This window comes from Mus pahari, chromosome 16 (assembly GCF_900095145.1).
Source record: "Mus pahari chromosome 16, PAHARI_EIJ_v1.1, whole genome shotgun sequence".
In the NCBI taxonomy this organism is placed as follows: Eukaryota; Metazoa; Chordata; class Mammalia; order Rodentia; family Muridae; genus Mus; species Mus pahari.
The window spans coordinates 28,351,734-28,369,654 of NC_034605.1; the positions used below are offsets into that span (position 1 = coordinate 28,351,734).

Below are 17,921 nucleotides of genomic sequence, written 5' to 3' on the forward strand. Positions count from 1 at the left end.
CCTCTCTTTCTCTACCCCGCCTCTGTCTGCCCCCCCTCTTTCTCTTACTTTTCCCCAGTTGTGTTTGGTTCCACCCTGAGTCTCTGGACCATCCTGTTTCAGGTTCCTAACCAGTATGGGACTCAAGTTAGACCAGTCATTTGGTTGGCCACTCCCACAAGCTCTGAGCCACCATTGCCACAGCACATCTTCCAGGAAGGATAGGTTGTAAGTCTAAGTTTTTGTGGCTAGGTTTTTATCCCAGTCCCATAAATGGAAGCCTTTCCTATTTACAGAAGATGACAGGCTCAGGCTCTATATCCTTGCTAGGGTCACCCTCATAGGTTCCAGAAAGTTCTACTGCACTAGGTTTCTATGCTACCTCCCAAACACCCCCAATTCTAGTCGCCTTTTCCTGTATTCTTGTCTTCCATCCCTACCTCCCCCAGTCCACCTGCAAAATCTATCCTATTTACCCTTCCCAGGGAGACCATGTGTTCCCACTGAAAGGCCAGTCAAAGACCGGTGTCAGGTTCTCCTGATCAAAGTTGTTACACACTAAGCACAGGGTCATAATACACCCACTGTGAAGCATTTCGTGAGTGTTTGCCACTGAAAAGCTGCTGAAACTTGTGAGTTTTACATTCCCTCCATCTCCTCGGCAAACCCCTTCTCGTTACATTCTTTCTGAGTCACTTAGTAAGTACTCATGCCATTTTCCCTGATCCTACTGTCTGAAATTTACTTTAGGTTAAACTTCCCCGAATTATAAAAGTGAGGGGAAAAACAGTATGGCAGGGTGAATAGGGTTCAAAGGAATGTTATTTCATAATATCAGTATAGTATTGTTATATTAGCAGATAATAAGAATGATCAGTTAGATGACACCATTAGTTACTTTCCTGTGGTAATAAAACACTGTGACCAAGGCAACTTATAAGAGAAAGAATTTATTTGGGCTTATGGTTCCAGAGCATTGGAGTTCATCATGGAGTGGGATGGAGGAGGGATGAGTGTCAAGGCTGTTGAAGTCACAAGCGGATGATGCACATATTGAACTAGGAGCACGAGCAGAGAGAATGCCCCCTGACATACTTCCTAAGCCTCCCCAAACTGCTGCCGATCATAGACCAACTACTCAAATGCCCAAGGCTAGTTGGCTGCAGTGTGTCTTTAATCTCAGCACTTGGGAAGCAGAGGCAGGCAGATGAATCTCTGTAAGTTCAAGGCCAGCCTGGTCTATGAAGTGAGTTCCAGGACAGCCAGAGCTGTTACACAGAGGAACCCTATCTTAAGCAAGCAAACAAACAAACAGACAAAAAACAATAACAAAAAAATAAATAAATATCTCTTTTGGGGTCATTTTTTTCTAATTCTCTTTATGATACAAGATATGTTTTCTGAATTCAGAGATTAAAGGCAGGTCAAAAGAATCCTGGAATTTTTACATCTTTTGCTTAGAGGATGAAACCTGCTTCTTCCCTATTTCCTCTCCCTGCCTCACAAGTTCTGTTTACTTATATAGCTTTTCACAGCACGGAAATGTTAGATTAGTACAGCTAATGCATGCTGACATGCAGATGTTGTTCGTGCTTACAGCAACATATTTCATTTCGTAAGACAGTCTGATTCTTTTATGTGTCTGTCTGTAGGAGATTACAGATATGTAGTACCATGACCAGACACTAGTCTGATTCTAAAACTAGAAAGTAACTGTTAAAATTAGAAACTACCTTCTAATGGAAGCAGTGCTGGGTTTGGTCAGAAAAAAAACAAAATTTGAACACTATATATATATATATATATATATATATATATATATATATATATATATATATATATATTTATTATTGTTTATATTATTTGTGCATTTATGAGTATGTTTTCTCATCCATGAAAACAAAACTCTTCAGAGTGTATAGTAAGACCCAAACCGCAGGGCATGGTGCCTTATGTTTGTAATCCTAATAGCCAAAAGGCTGAGTTAAGAGGAATTTTAAGAACTCCAGGTCACCCTGGCTACACAAGGAGACCCTATCTAAAAACAAAACAAAACAAAATAAAACAAAAACAACACAAAAATAACAACAATAAAACCTACAACAGGAAAAGCATAAACAAATGTGGGAGCTTGCAGCAGTATACTTTTGTGATGGAATGGGTACCTAACCACTTGCTCATCTTTCTACCATACCCTAGTGTATACAGCAAAACCGTTTTACGTAATTAATACTCAGTAGAAATGACAATGGCCTTAATGTATATAAGCACCCGAAAAGAACTGGGTGCCTATTTACAAATGGTTGAGATTACTAGAATGCTGAATGTTTTTCATCTTCATTAAATTTTATTGTATGACCCCTCTGGTAACTTGAATCCTCCTAAGGATAAATAATGTCAGTGTAACTGTCAACCTTTAGAAAGCATGGTGGTGACCCACAGGCAGAAGTGGTGCTACTCCTGGGCTGGCAGTCCCGGGTTCTATAAAAAAGCAGGCAGAGTCAGGTGATGGTGGCACATGCCTTAAATCTAAACACTCAAGAGGCAGAGGCAGGTGGGTCTCTAAGTTCAAGACCAACCTGGCCTACAGAGTGGGTTCCAGGTCAGCTAGGGCCACACAGAGAAGCCCTGTCTGTGCTGTGTCCTCTGTTTGATTGAGAGCAGCTACTTAGGAAGATCATGAACATGTTCATTTTACAGCAACATCTGCATGACTCTCTCTGTGACTTCTGCTACCCCCCACCCTATCTAGCCTCGCCACTCAAATCCACACTGGTGTGGAACATGGGCCTAACACACTTGGCTGATGTCCACTCTCTGGTTTGTTAGTACCTCCTAGCCATGAAGTAAGATCCTCTGAGATGCAGTCCTGAGAGTGAGCAGGATCAGGAAGGCTGGCTTCCACCTCCTTCCCTTTCAGTCAGCAAGCCATTTCTCTTGCTAGTGAATCCCAGTTTATTTCCTTTCACTGTTTCTACCCTTCGGATCTAGTTACCCTACCCTGAAGCAGCTTTCCCAGAGACGACCAGACATTCCCATTTATGTTGGTGACACAGAAAGGCCCGTGTTTTGGAACCTGGATCAGAGTGGCGTCAGGTTAACTAACATCAACGTGGTTCCATTTGGAATATGGCAACAGGTCAGAGATCTGTTTGTTTTCTTCCTATGCTTTCTGAGGTCACATTCAAATATATAGAAGGTGGCCCATGTTGTTGGTACACGAGATACAGTGAATACAACCTGTATTGAAACTTCAGTTTTGGACATAACTGTCTTTACTCAAAACTTTCATTTCTATTTAGCAAATGTATAATCTTGTAATAAACCTAGTTTACAAGCTAATAAGTTTATTATAGGCTAATAAACCTAGTTCCAGATAAAGTTTTTCATTTCCTTTAAATTTTGATCTGATTTGCTGATTTTTCTCAAAAGGACAATCTTCTCAAATATTAAGGCCAAGCTGACCTACATAGTTTTTTTATTGCTGGATTGCAGGTAGACAAAAATCTCCGGTTCATGATCTTGATGGATGGCATTCATCCTGAGATGGATACATGCATTATCGTGGAGTACAAAGTACAAATACATTAGCAAATGTATAGCCTTATAATAAACCTAGTTTATTACAAGCTAATAAGTTTATTATAGGCTAATAAACCTAGTTCCAGATAAAGTTTTTCATTTCCTTTAAATTTTGATCTGATTTGCTGATTTTTCTCAAAAGGACAATCTTCTCAAATATTAAGGCCAAGCTGACCTACATAATTGTTTAATTGCTGGATTGCAGGTAGACAAAAATCTCCGGTTCATGATCTTGATGGATGGCGTTCATCCTGAGATGGATACATGCATTATTGTGGAGTACAAAGGTACCGTCCTATCCCCGAAAGCAATGGAAAGGGAAGTGCACCATGGGTAGGAAAGAGGATGTCCAAAACCTCATACTATGTTCATTGTCTGTCTCCACTTTCAGAGAACACAGTACATTATGCTCTTGTCTTTGGGAAATGAAACTTTTAGACTTTTTTTTTCAGATGAAAACTTGCCAATAATTAGGAGTCTATGATGGCAGGTACATTGCTTTTAGCACAAGGGAACTGATATTTACATTGTTTCAAGACTATCATTAATTTATTGTTGAATAAACATCTTAAGTCCCTTTCATCATGTTGCTGGGTATAGTGATTGACACCTGGGATCCCAGCAGCCAGGAGGCAGACGCAGGATGAACAGGAGTTCAGGATCATGTTCTGACAAATAGTTCAGGCCAGCCTGGGCTCTATAAGACCCTGTCTTAAAGAGCAAAGCAAAACAAAGAAAAGGGAAAATAAAAAAATTATCACTAGAAAATTTTACCATGGGTGAAGCAAGGCCTTAGTTATCCGGTAATCATTTGGAACACAGTTGTCCATAGATTTTTGCCAGAGATAAGGGCTTCTGGTTTGAGCTGACTCCTCAGCTTCAGCATCTGGAGACAGTTAGGAGAGTATTGTGATCTACAGTGAAATTAGACTGATGGTCATCATGAAGTACTTAGAACCCAGCCAGCCAGAAGAATGGACTACTTTACTTGGAAATCAGAATATTCTAAGACTTTAGATTCTGACAGTTTCCTCTTTGTTGGATTGTTTGTTTGATTGTTGGTTTGTGTGTGTGTGTGTGGTAGGGGCACATACCAATTCTTCTGTAATCAACTGAATTAGATTACAAAGACTGCACTGGACAACCTTGTTGGCTTGGTCATTCAAACCAGAGCATTTGAGGTTACATGTTATTTCCCTACAGGTCATAAAATACTCAACACAGTGGACTGCACCAGACCCAATGGGGGAAGGCTTCCTGAGAAAGTTGCTCTAATGATGAGTGATTTCGCTGGAGGAGCATCAGGCTTTCCAATGACTTTCAGCGGTGGAAAATTTACTGGTAATAATTTATATCCCAGTGATTCTGAGCATTAGGCATGTGCTTGGATGGATTCTTTGAGAATAAGTAAGGAGCCAACCTTGTGAACTACAGACACAACAAACTGAGGTTTCAGAATCCAAAGGTAGAGTGCTGAGATGAACGAGCATTTCTGGGAATACCTAGGAGGAGCTAAGAAAGACAGGGTATTCTACAGTATAGATTCCCACCCAGGAGCTCTTCTGCTCTGGATTCAAGGGTGATGCTGGGGTTTGTATGAGAAAAGTATAAAGTATATATATATGAGACAGTTTATTCAGTTTTGTATCTTTATGCCATCTCCCTGATCCTATATGCTTCAACTCTAGATCTTGTTTAATCCTAGACTTCTCTGACCAATTGCCTCCCAACACGCTCAGTCAGCCCTCTTTGCTGCCTGCTGTGTCCTCAGGCTAGCATTCCTGGTCTATTCATGCCCTAGCTTGTTATATTGACTATTTTCATTCCCAGGAGTCCTCTTGTTGCTAAACTTTGCATGACCATCAACTCCCCATGGGTCTCAGTTCAACTACTGTCTGTTCCCACCCCATCTCAGCACAGACACTCCCTAACTGCTCTGTCGAAGGGTGACCGTCCACCCCATCTCCTTCTGCCCTGAGAATGAGGGCAGAATGAGAGAATGAGCCTGACTCGACTCTAAAGGAAGGCTATCCACGCTGAGCCCTGAATTCAGCTGGAGTCCCCCAAAATATAATAAGCATGGAGTGAGCTTGGAACCTGTGTCTGGTTTCCTGGTAAATAATCAAAATTTGCTAACTCAAGCTGATGACACATCTCCATCAACGTCACATGATTTATTCCACTCTGTCTTACATGTCTCTCCATTTTGTTTTCCCCTGAACAAGCCCCTTTCAAGTAGAGCAAGATTTATTAAACTTTTCCATTTATGATCCCTTGGCATCAGAGAAATTTTTATGCAACCCTGGGCAAATATATCCATAAAATTGGTACAAAAATCAAGTTTTTACTGATAATAAATTATAAGCAAATTGATTTTAAAATAATTCTTTACTATATATGTAATTTAGTATTTATTAAAGACAAAAGCAAATGTGTATCCTACAAAATGGATGTACTTATTTATTTATACAAAGAATTAAACCATGGATGAGCATTTGATACAGTAGGAGGTGGGGTATCTCAAGCAGTTTTCAAAGCTGATTAATATTTTGATTTTATGATCAATTCTGAGAATTCCATTTACATGAATATGTATTAATGTACAGCAGAATTATGTTTAGGGCCGTTTCATAAGCTTTTAAAAGTTATGTCCTGATGATCTCTAGTTAAAATTCATTGAACTATGAAATTTAGTGCAACTCAAGAACTCAAACAGCAATTTTAAAAATAAAAGATACATTAATTTGATACAGTCTAAGGGAGGATGATAAGAAAATATGAAGATTTTTTTCCCATAATTAAACTATTCTGTTTCTGTAAGAGCAGAAGAGGTCGCCTGTGTGGTAAATCTGCAGTTTGTAACATATAGTAGTTTTGAATGTGTGCCAAAGGGACACATAATTGATTGCTGTTGTGTTCCACGATGACATGTGTAGTGTAAAGCACTCCTGTGGGATACTCAGAACCAGGGCTGCAGAGATGCCCAGGGATGGTACAAGGTTCAACACGGGTGAGCGGGACCATTCATTATGTGTTTTAATTTTGAATTAACTTTTGTTAGCTGAATTCTCAGAAAACCGGCTGCTGTTGATTTTCTTGTCCCCTGCGCATTTACACATTCCCCATGTGGAGTCACAACCCAGCTTAAGAAGGTGGGAACCAGTCACTTTCCAATGACTTGTGAACGGAGGATACTAACCCCAAATCTGTCCTTGCAGAGGAATGGAAAGCCCAGTTCATTAAGGCGGAAAGAAGAAAGCTTCTCAATTACAAAGCTCAGCTGGTGAAGGACCTGCAGCCTCGAATCTACTGTCCCTTCGCTGGGTACTTTGTGGAGTCTCACCCATCTGACAAGTAGGGCTCCGCATTTCATTCAATATTTTTACGTATGAGTTAGTGTCTGTCCGATGAATGACTTTGCTATAAATGAATGCAATTGCGCAATGAGAAAAAGATTGTGAGAATCCAAAATCTCTCTCTCTGTCTGTCTCTGCCTGTCTATCTCTCTGCCTGTCTCTGCCTGTCTCTCTCTCTCCCCTTCTCCTCACCTGTACACACACCTTTCTGTTGTATGATGACCCGAGTCTCAGATGATGAGAGTTCACCTTTATGACTTCCATTGAGCTTGATTACCTCTGTAAAGATGTTCTCTCCAAACAAAGGTCACACCCTGTGGAACTTGGGTATATATCTGATATATCTTTTCTGAGAGGGACACAACTCAACCTGTACCAAGTACTTACGTTAAAATCAAAACTGTTCATGACTTGTCAATAACTACCATTTTATTTAGTTTCTGAAATAATTGATGTGAAAAAGATTTTTTATTTAATTTTTTTGCAATGATGTATCTGTGTGTGTGTGTGTGTGTGTGTGTGTGTGTGTGTGTGTAAGTATGTGAACCCAAACACATCAGGAGGCCAAAGGACAACTTTAAGGAGTCAGTTCTCTATTTTTACAGTGTGAGTCCTGGGGCTTAAACTCAGGTCATCAGTATCAGAAGCAATCGCCCTTGTACTCAGAGCCATCTTGCTGGCCTAAGGCTTGTTTCCAATCAACAGCATCCCAGTTGACTGAAATATTCCAAGTCAGGGCTGAGCACACTATGTTAGTGTGGGTTAGAGTCAGTTACACGTGTGGGATCCCTTTGACATCGATGTTCATGTCACAAGTTGAGACAGAGTGAGCCAGCTTACTTCCAGGCAAACAACTTTAGAAACCCATATACTTTTGTTTCAAAAATCAAATGAATTCTGAAGAAATGAGACAATGTTGTTGAAGGGTATAGGAATATTACACAAAGATAACCTTTCTTGTACTTGATTTTGGTATTGGAAAACCTTTACCTGTAGCTGGATCAACAAACATATAAATCTAGTTTTGAACCATAAGTTTTATGGCATCTAGCTATAGATCAGGTATTTCTGATAGAAATTACTATCTGAATTGACATAACCAAAACATACAAAATATGTGAAACATGCAAAATAGGATATATGAATCAACTAATACACACATACACATACACATGTGTGTGTATGTGTGTGTGTATATATATTTCTTTATATATAAATATATATATTTCTTTTAATTTAAAAAATTAACTGAGTGAGTGGGAGTAGACTCACCTGATAAAGCACTTACAATATATTCTTAAGGACCTGAGTTTGGATTTCTAGCACTGATGTTAAAAAAAAAAAAAAAAAACACAGGTATGGCAGTACATGCTGTCATTCCAGTTCTAGAGAAGTGGAGGCAGGAGGACCCCTGGGACTCAGTGGCCCGTCATTGTAGCAGAATCAATGAGTCACAGCATCTCAAAAGATAAGGTGGAGAACTGTTGAAGAAGATGCCCAATATTGACTTCTGGCCTTTACACACCTTCACGCGTGTATGCCTTATGTACACAGGTGCATACACATGTAGTACATATAGCACATGCAAAACTGACAGAAAAGTATATACACGTATCATGTAACACCATATATTTTAGTAGAGACTGTAGCAAACTACCTCAGCTATACAGTACTTGGTCATTCTTGATAATAAAGCTATGATAGGTAGCAGAGAACTTTAGATATCTGTGATTTATTTCTATAAACATGAAAATTTTTGATTATAGTAGAATTGCATTCACTCTGTTTTAGTTACTTTTCTAATGCTGTGACAAGACACCATGCCCCAGGCTATTTAGAAAAGGAAGCATTTGATTGAGCTTATAGTTTCAGAGACTTGGACTCCATGATGGCTGAGCAAAAGCTTGCTGGAAGAAATTGCTGAGCTCACATCTTGATCTGCAAGTAGGAGGCAGAGAGCACTCTGGGACTGGGGCAAGTCTTTTGAAACCTCAGAGTCCTGCTCCCAGTAACACACCTCCTCCAACATAGCCACACCCCCCAGTCCTTCCCAAATAGGTCTACCAACTAGGGACCAAGTAGTCAAATAAATGTGCCTATGATGCCTTTCTCATTCAGACCGCCATATCATCTTAGAACATAGGTTCCCTTCTCTTTACACCATCACTTCATTAATCACTCTATTCATCGTTCATTACACCAAGGAACTGACGTACACTGATGGCTTATTGAAGTCTGTTAGCAGCAGTACAGTTGATAGTCTAGTTAGCTATGAGCCCAGCACAAAGTGGCCTCAGGCAGAAAGTCTTACACTCACTACTGGTTATAAGCAGGCCTAAGCACAGGGGACACGTGCAATGGGTAAAGCTTTGAGCAGTTCCCTATGAAGGTTTGCTAGACCTTTAGTTTATGGATTATACACTAAATTCATGGTTGTAAACTTAATGGATTATATCTCTAGAGATTGCCACAAGACCTTTTGTTTTTAGTATCTTTAATTGTATTTTATGTAGCCAGGATCCAGACAGACCCTGCTATGTAGCCCTGGCAGGCCTAGAACTCTCCATAGACATCAAGCTAACCTCAAACTTGTGCCAGCCCTCCTGTTTCTACCTCCTCTATGCTAGGTTTAGAGGACCAAGCCACAATGTCTGGCTTAGTTGCCATAATTTCTAATTAAAAAAACATTTATATATACCCTATCTGTAGATAATCTCCTCCTTTGCTCACTGAGTGAGTTCTTATATCATTTGGAATTGCTGGATAAACACAAATTATGTTAGGATCTGTGTTCATGTAGAAATCTATGTAGCTTTAAAAATACACTACAAGTCATTTTTTCCATAAGAGCATCCATATTGACAGAACTAAAGAGCCTTGGGCCACACAGAAAGTAACAGTCCATTCGCCTCCATTCATCTGCATTCAGCCTTAAGGGATGAAAAGTGGGCAGGAAGGGTGGAGATGACAGGCAACTAGTAAAAGCCACACTCTGAGACCCAGGCAGGGCTGGGTCTGGTCACAATATCTGAAGCATCGCCTTCCCCTTCATGTTCTAGTTCATGACTGTGAGAAACATCCTCACGTAATCTCAGTGCTTGGCAGGCTGAGCTAGAAGGATTGCCAGTTCCAGGTCAGCCAGGGTTATGAAATAAGAGCCTTTCTCAAAACAAACCCACAAGTTAACAACCAACAAAGAACAGGAAGAAAGGTCAGAGCTCAGCAGCTGGGCGCTCAGCCGGTGTGCAGCCACACAGCGGGTCGGCTAGAACCTAAACTCTGCAGCACCCACGAGAGAAATGGCGACCAGGACTCTGTCATCTCCCTGGAGCATAACCGAGCTCTGAACCACTTCCCCCTCAGTCCAGCCTGAGCTGGTCACACTTGATGTTAGAAAGCACCCAGGAAGACGCACTAGACCTGTATCCCCAACTCTAATCCTTGAGCTGGAATCTGGAAATAGTCAGTAGGCAGGTGCTGGAGTACCAAAGAAAGTCCTTGGCTCAGAGTCCAAAATGTTTTTGATATTTTAACAACTGGTGTATCTAACTAGAAAAATACTAATTTTTGCCCCTAAGGTGATGGTAAAGGGGGTGGTGAAGAAAAGCACTTGCTAGTAGTCACAACTGTCACATCTAACAATGTAGGGACACCCAAGAAGGGGAAAGAGGGCTTTTAGTCTTTATCCACCCCTAAACAGAAAAATCGAAGCACCCCAAACATTGCCACGAATGCAGCCCAGTGCACAGCTCAGAGGCAGGCAGTGTAACGTAGCAGGGAAGTGGACGATTCAGGCTTTAGACTGCTTAAAGTTTGGAAATATGTTGTACCAACAGACGAACCCGAAGCTGATATCAACCTGAACTCTAAATGTCTGTGACCAGGACACAATAGAAGTAGCCAAATATCATTGTTGTTCTTTTCTTTTCTTTTCTTTTCTTTTCTTTTCTTTTCTTTTCTTTTCTTTTTTCTTGGTTTTTTGAGACAGGGTTTCTCTGTATAGCTCTGGCTGTCCTGGAACTCACTTTGTAGACCAGGCTGGCCTCGAACTCAGAAATCCNAGTGCTGGGATTAAAGGCGTGTGCCACCACGCCCGGCCTGTTGTTATTTTCTTGAGACAAGATCTTCCTATGTAGTTTAAGCTAGCTTTAAGCTCATTATCTGTCTCTCTGAAACTCTCCAGTATTAGGACTACAAAACTATACTACCAAACCCAGCTTTATAAGTTATTTCACAGGGCTGGAGAGATGGCTCAGCGGTTAAGAGCACTGACTGTCCTTCCAGAGGTCCTGAGTTCAATTCCCAGCAATCACCTGGTGGCTCACAACTATCTGTAGTGGGATCTGATGACCTCTTCTGGCATATCTGAAGATAGCTATAGTGTACTCATATAAATAAAATAAATCTTTTTTAAAAAAGTTATTTCACAGAATCTAGATCATTAACAGGCATAAAATGCCTCATACAATGTCAGAGATATGGAAGGTTCCCCAGAAATATGTTTTTTTTTTCTTTTCTCACTTCCTTTCCTCTTATGACTCCTTACCATAGCATGGAAATGACTGTGCATCACAGCTCAGTAGTGGGATTGTAGACATGTCCCCTGATCGTTTGTATAAGGACAAAAACAAGGAGAAACAGGAAGCATTAAATCATATTCTCAAGAGGCACCTGTTCAGCCTCAAACGGCTAATGCAAGCCCACTTTCCCTGCAGGCAAACTGAGCTCTCTGTGCAGTGAACCCATTGGGCAGCAGCATATACTGGGCAAACTGTATGACCTATGACCTCAGGACCCTAAAAAGCAGAAAATAGAAACAAAATGACAGCTTGACAGGATAACCGGTCAGTGATGCTGTGGTTTTAACTTCATGTTTACTTGATTATTTGGGAATTGTATCCTGTGATGAAGCCCAGACTAGACTCAAACTCAAGGTTCTTCTGGTTCAACCTCAAATGCTAAGATTATGAGCAAGTGCCACTATGCCACACCCTATGCTTCTGTTTTCTCAAAACCATAGTATCTCTCTCAAGACAGTGGTGTTGAACTCTGGTGAGAACAGGATGCATTGCTGGGGTTAAGGGTGGAGCAGGGGTGGAGTAGGTGGTGTGGTCGGAATCGAGGAAGATCAGAGTAAGCAGGAGAACCTTCTGAGCTTGGGAGGTTTCGTTTCCTTTAGTTCTTTCCGTTTCACTTGCCAAGTCCCCAGATGACTGCTGCCGTCATGAGGCTGCCTCCATGAAACCCCAGGGAGGGGAAAGAAGCCTTCTCTCAGGTCAGAAGGACTTTGATTTCAAGAGAGTAAAGAGAATCTAGTTTCTCTTTCTCTTCTCCCCTCATCTCGCTCCACCTACCTTCCCTGTTTGCTCTTTTGGAGACAGGGTCTGTTGTAGTATCCCGGTCCAGCCTTGAACTTACAGCAGTTCTTGCCCCAGCTTTCCAAAGACTCATAAGGGCCATGCTTGGGTCTTGCTCTGTTGCTATTTTTCTTTCTCTAACACTTGGCCCCAAAGTAAGTGGAATTCTTAGAACGTACTCATTCCAGTCAGGGAAACCAAACCCCTGGCTGCTCAGTAGATTATCTTCTACTGATGGATCATTTGGCATTGACAGAGAGTAGACACTTGGGAGGCAAGAAAGTACTGGGGAATGTTTCAGGGAGAGTTGTGGCTTATGAAAACGAGCCAGAAGAGCACGTAAACTCTGGAGCTCGGACCCTGGCTGTACTTAGTGACCCTAAGCAGGAGACCAAGACTCTACAACTGAAGTACAAAAGAGAGCACAGCTCAAGCCCCATGCTGGTGACTTGGTGGCACCTGTGTGGCCCCATGCCAGTGATTTGGTGGCACATGTGGAACAGAGCTGAAAGAGGAACTGAAATTAAACCCAAAGCCTGAAGATGGCATTTTTGAACTTGTAGCATAAACATGACCCACTTATAATATTTATTAAAACGAAAATCTAAACTGGCACAGATAGAAACAACACCCAGAGCATCATCATAAAATAATTTCCTAAGGAAAAAGATAGGATCAAAAACTAAGTATAAAGAAAAACAGGAAAACATGACCATGTCATGCGGGGAAGCACAATATATAGTAGATCCAAAATGACACAGACGCTGGAATTATTAGGAAAAAAAATCAAACATCTATAAAAGCCATGTTTCAATAAGTAATGGCAAAATCCCTTGACTGTAGAGACAGAAAGCAAGCTGCTCACACAGAGAGAAAATAGAACCAAATGAAAATTTTGCATGCAAACTACACAGTCTACAAGGGCAAACACATGGGAGGTGTTCAAGGGCCTGCTGGGATTGACACCAGCAAGAGGAAGTGAACTTGAAGATAGAGCAAGAGAAGCCATGAAACCTATAAACAGGAAGAAAAAAGATTGTGACAAACAAGAGCAGGGGACCCGTGGGACAACAGCAAATGTCAGGTATCCATGAAGAAGAGGTGAAAGGCCACAGCACGTAAACAGAAGGAAGAGCAAGCGGATGGAACCAAATTTAATCAAGGTCATAAACTTAGATCCTAGAAGCACAGTAAAGCCACAAACAGTATAAACTTGCATCAAAAGAAGCTTGGGCCCATCAGAACAAAACTACCGAAACAGAGACATAGCAATACCAAATTACCTTGGTTTTGTTGTTGTTGTTGTTTGTTTGTTTGTTTTCATCACAGGAAACAATTCAAATAACTGGACTTCTAATCAGAAACAGTGATGGCTGGAAGGTAGTAGAATTTTAAATGTGTTTACAAGACAAAACAAACAAGAATCGCATCTAGATCCGGGAAGAGATTCTTGGGGCAGAGAGGAAAGCAGACACTCTCAGATGAGAGGCCTCTGTGTGTCACTGCCAGCACACCTACCTTAGAAAAACTCACGGGACAATCTTCGCTTAAAGAGGCAGGGTTGTGAGGGAGAACAGAAATGAAAATATCTTGACATATTTAATGGACGGCTTTTCTTTCACTTGGTTCTTTAGTTTGAAAGATGATGTAACACCGATGTAACTATCAGTATGTAGAGATGTTACAGATTAAACTGCGTCTGTTCAAAATTTTCATGTTAAAGCACTGAGCCCTGAGTAGTTCAAAATGGAGCTTGCTTGAAGGTAGGGTCTGTACAAAAAGAATCTAGTTAAAATGAACTCATGAGGGCAGACCTGGTCCTTAAGAGTTGGCCAGTGTCCTCAAAACAAGGCACAATTTGGGCACAGAGACACATGAAGGAAAGATGATATAAGGAGACAAAGGTGAGGTGGCAAAGGGATGGTCATGGTCAGCGTCCGAGCTCAGCCCGCAGGAGGCATGGGTCCTGCTGCGACTTTGACAGTGATAAACAAAACAACATTCCTACTTTACTTCTGTTCTCTAAGCACCTCCAGCATGGCAATTAGAGCAAAGTGATTCAAGATTCACACCAGATGTATTCCAAGTAGATTGTGAGAAGCTGCTGTACCTAGTGTAGAGTGCTATAACATTATGATCCCCAGAGCAGCTAGTTTATAAGGGATGAGACTGACCAAAAAGATTTAACAGGCAGACTAAATAGAATACCAAAAGACTCGCTAGTCACCTAAAAGAAGCAAAAGCGGGAAGGGGGAAACAGAGGAGGAATACAGATAAATGACAGACGTGACTCAAGAGATACCGATAATTGTATTAAAATTGAATGATCTACAGATTTGTAAATGAAACCATGTGGGACCTGTTAGAGTAGCCTGGCCTCAGACCCAGTAGCCCAGAGAAGTCCCTTTTCAGCACCCCACTCAAGCTTCTGTGATTTCATGGCCCACAGAAAGTCGAGACAGAATAGAAAAGTAACTTCTTTTTAAAATAATGAAATTAAACTACTAGATGACAGAGATTGTAATGGATAAAAGAAGGCAAACTCTATGTTTATACACACACACACACACACACACACACACACACACACAAATCCATTTTAAACATAGGCAAAGAGATAAATGGCTACCAAAAGTTACTGCAGAAGAAGTTACTGCTGATGCCAGATGAATATAGGCTTCAGAACAGGGTACGGGGGACATAGTAACTTCAGTTCACTCAGGAGACAGCAGAGTCTGCTGTGTGTGTGCCTGACACCGGATCTTTAGACACACTGATAGAACTGAAGGGGGAAATGGAAACCCACAGCTGCAGTTGGAGGCTTCCGGATTCTTCTTTCAATGTTTGGAAGAGCAAGAATTCAGAGTCGGGGAAGACATAGACATCATCCCTGTGGTCCTCACTGACATTCATAAGGAACTCAGCCCAGGGTAGCAGAACATATAATTTTTCAAAGTGATATTAAACACCCACAAAGAGACCATATCCTGGGTCCCACAACAAACCTTAACGGCGTTGTTAAATCAGAAGTCGCACTCAGCATGTTTTGGGATCTTACTGGAATTATACTAGAGGTCATAGGAACTGCTCTGTCTGCAACTGCCTAGAAAGCAAGCAGTTTCTTGGGGCTCCCCGGGCCCAGGAGGAAGTCTCAAGGAGAGCTGGTGTGTGTAACAAATGAAAGTGTAATTTCATGATTTGTGGGATATAAACAAGGCACAGTAGTACAAACCTATACCTCAGCCTCCAGAGAGGCCAAGGCAGGGGAAGTCCTTCAACCCAAGGTCAGCCTAGACAACTTTCATCAGACAGTGTCTGAAAAAGGAGAAAAAAGTATAACAGAGAAGAGAGAATGTGTACGAGGCCCGGGGTTCAATCGCTAGCAGTGCAAAGCTTTTTAAAATGACTTGGGTTATAATCCAAACACCTCTGTAAAAAGGGTCTGGGGCTGAAGCCCGGTGGTAGAACCCTTGCAGGGTAACACACCCGGGCTAAGCAATCCCCTAATTTCAACGCCCAGATTTAAAGTTTTTTTAAAGTTCTAAAGAAAGGGCAAGGTAAGCTCACAGCAATAACAAAGGAAGGCGTAATGGATGTGAAGAGTCTGTGTCAATAAGAATTAAGAACAAGAAAGCCGTCCTCCAGGTGCGGTAGCTCATACTTGAAACCTCGGCCCTGGGGAAGGGGCTGGTCATGAGGTTATTTAAAGGACAGATGTCAACTTTAATATTCATTTCCAAAAAGGGCTGAGGCTGTGGCATCAGTTCATTTTTGATCCCAGCATAAAAGACCTTATTAGAAAACTCAGGAACATAGATTATTTTTTAAATCTTCAAAATTAACCAATCCAATAATATATAAAAAGAATAATATAATATAACTGGCCAGCTATGGCTTATTTAAGGAATGCAAGGGGCACTTCAGTAGATTCTAGTTGCTCTAACCCTGAGCTGGAGTGGTTAAGTCAGTGGATAAAAGCACTTGTGTAAGCATGAGGACTTGAGTTTACATCCCTAGGACCCACGGTAAAAAAAGTCAGACGAGGCTGCATGAAGCTTATAACCTTAGTGTTTTAGGGGCAAGGGGGTGGGCAGAGAAAGAGATAGGTGAACACTGGGGCTTGCTGGCTGTCAACCTTGCTTCCTGTTTCAGTGAGAGAGATATGTCAAAGGAATAAGGTACCGAGTTGACAGAACAGAAAGCCTTCTTTTGCTGGCCTCTGCAGGCACATCGGTGCACACAGTCACATACACACCACATAAACCCACACAAAACCATACTAACAAACTAAGGGGGAAAACTCAAAGGGTATCAGTTGATGCCCAAAAGGTACTTGACATGACTCTGTATTCATAATGAAGTAAACGAAATCAAATCAAAAAGGAACTCTGGGTGAAGTGAGAAATGCTTAGTGAAGGGCCATGAGCACGCTGTACTCACACATGCGCATTATACATACATAGAAATAATAAGCACGATTCGTGAACGTTATGGTCCAGAAGGGAAAGAACTGATGAACTCTACTTTGTCAAAAATTAAAAAAAAAAATTGTCTTATCAAGGAAAGCCCTAAGAGAATACAAAGATTAAATGCTGTTTGGAATGTGTGCTGAAAGCTCACTTGAAAAACAGCTAGTGTTCACAATGTGTGATAAGTTCTCAAAGCTCAGCCGTCAAGCAAAAGCTTAAAATAATCATTTTAGCCAAACGTGAGGGCACATGCCTGTTATCCCAGCCCTGGAGAGGCAGAGGCAGCCTCCTCAGAAGTTAAAATCATCCGCAGCTGTATAAGATAATAATTTCAAAAAGCAACTTAGAAGGCCCAAATTAGCAAAAGATTTTAGTATTAGTGTGTGTGTGTGTGTGTGTGTGTGTGTGTGTGTGTGTGTGTGTGCTTATGTGTGTATAAAGCCATTCATGCCATGACCTGGAAGTGAACTTCAGAGAAAAACTTTGGAGAGTTGGACATCTCCTCTCATATTGTTTGAGGGTCTCTTATTTCTCCGACACTGCATACTAGGCTACCTGGCCCTAGAGCATTCATACAGTTCTCTTGTCTCTGTCTCTGCTTCCCATCTTGCTATAGGAGTGCTGGGTTATAGATGTGCATCAGTGCATCTGGCATTTTAAAAAAAAAAAAAAATGTATGCTCTAGGAATTAAACTCATGTCACCGGGCGTGTATGGTGAATACTTGCATGTGCTGAACCATCTCATAAGCCAAAGCAAATGATTAATTAAAAAATAGTCGTCTTGGAGAAGCTCATGTGTGCTTCCCGTGTATTTTGATAATACTCACCCTTATTCCCCTCACCAACTTTTCCCAGAACCACCCCCTCTCATCCTCAACCAGCTTTGTTTGGTGGGTGCTTGTTTAACAACTCACTAAGTCCAATCTGTGCTGTCCGTCCACACAGTCCTGAGTGTAGGACCATGTGCTGGACAGTGGTAGCCCTATTCGGGACCAGACCCTTAAAGAAGACTGATTTTCCCTCCCCACAAAGCAACCAACTGTTGGTAGCTCCCACTCCTCCTGAACCCCTTTCCATTCCATGCTGAAACGTTGACTGGCCTGGGTAGGTAACCACAGCTGCACGCTGACTGACTGACTGGGTAGGTAACCACAGCCGCACGCTGACTGACTGACTG

At 41.5% G+C, this 17,921-nt stretch overlaps 1 protein-coding gene across 1 annotated transcript in view; it reads left to right on the forward strand.

Annotated features, from left to right (window-relative positions):
* Window positions 1-17,921, forward strand: part of LOC110333859 (cytidine monophosphate-N-acetylneuraminic acid hydroxylase) — a 134,397-nt gene that overhangs the window by 95,931 nt on the left and 20,545 nt on the right. Inside the window, exons 8-11 of the mRNA XM_021215615.1 lie at window positions 2,971-3,118; window positions 3,767-3,848; window positions 4,765-4,902; window positions 6,780-6,915. Coding sequence (XP_021071274.1) covers window positions 2,971-3,118; window positions 3,767-3,848; window positions 4,765-4,902; window positions 6,780-6,915 — 504 coding nt within the window. The remainder of the gene's footprint in view (window positions 1-2,970; window positions 3,119-3,766; window positions 3,849-4,764; window positions 4,903-6,779; window positions 6,916-17,921) is intronic.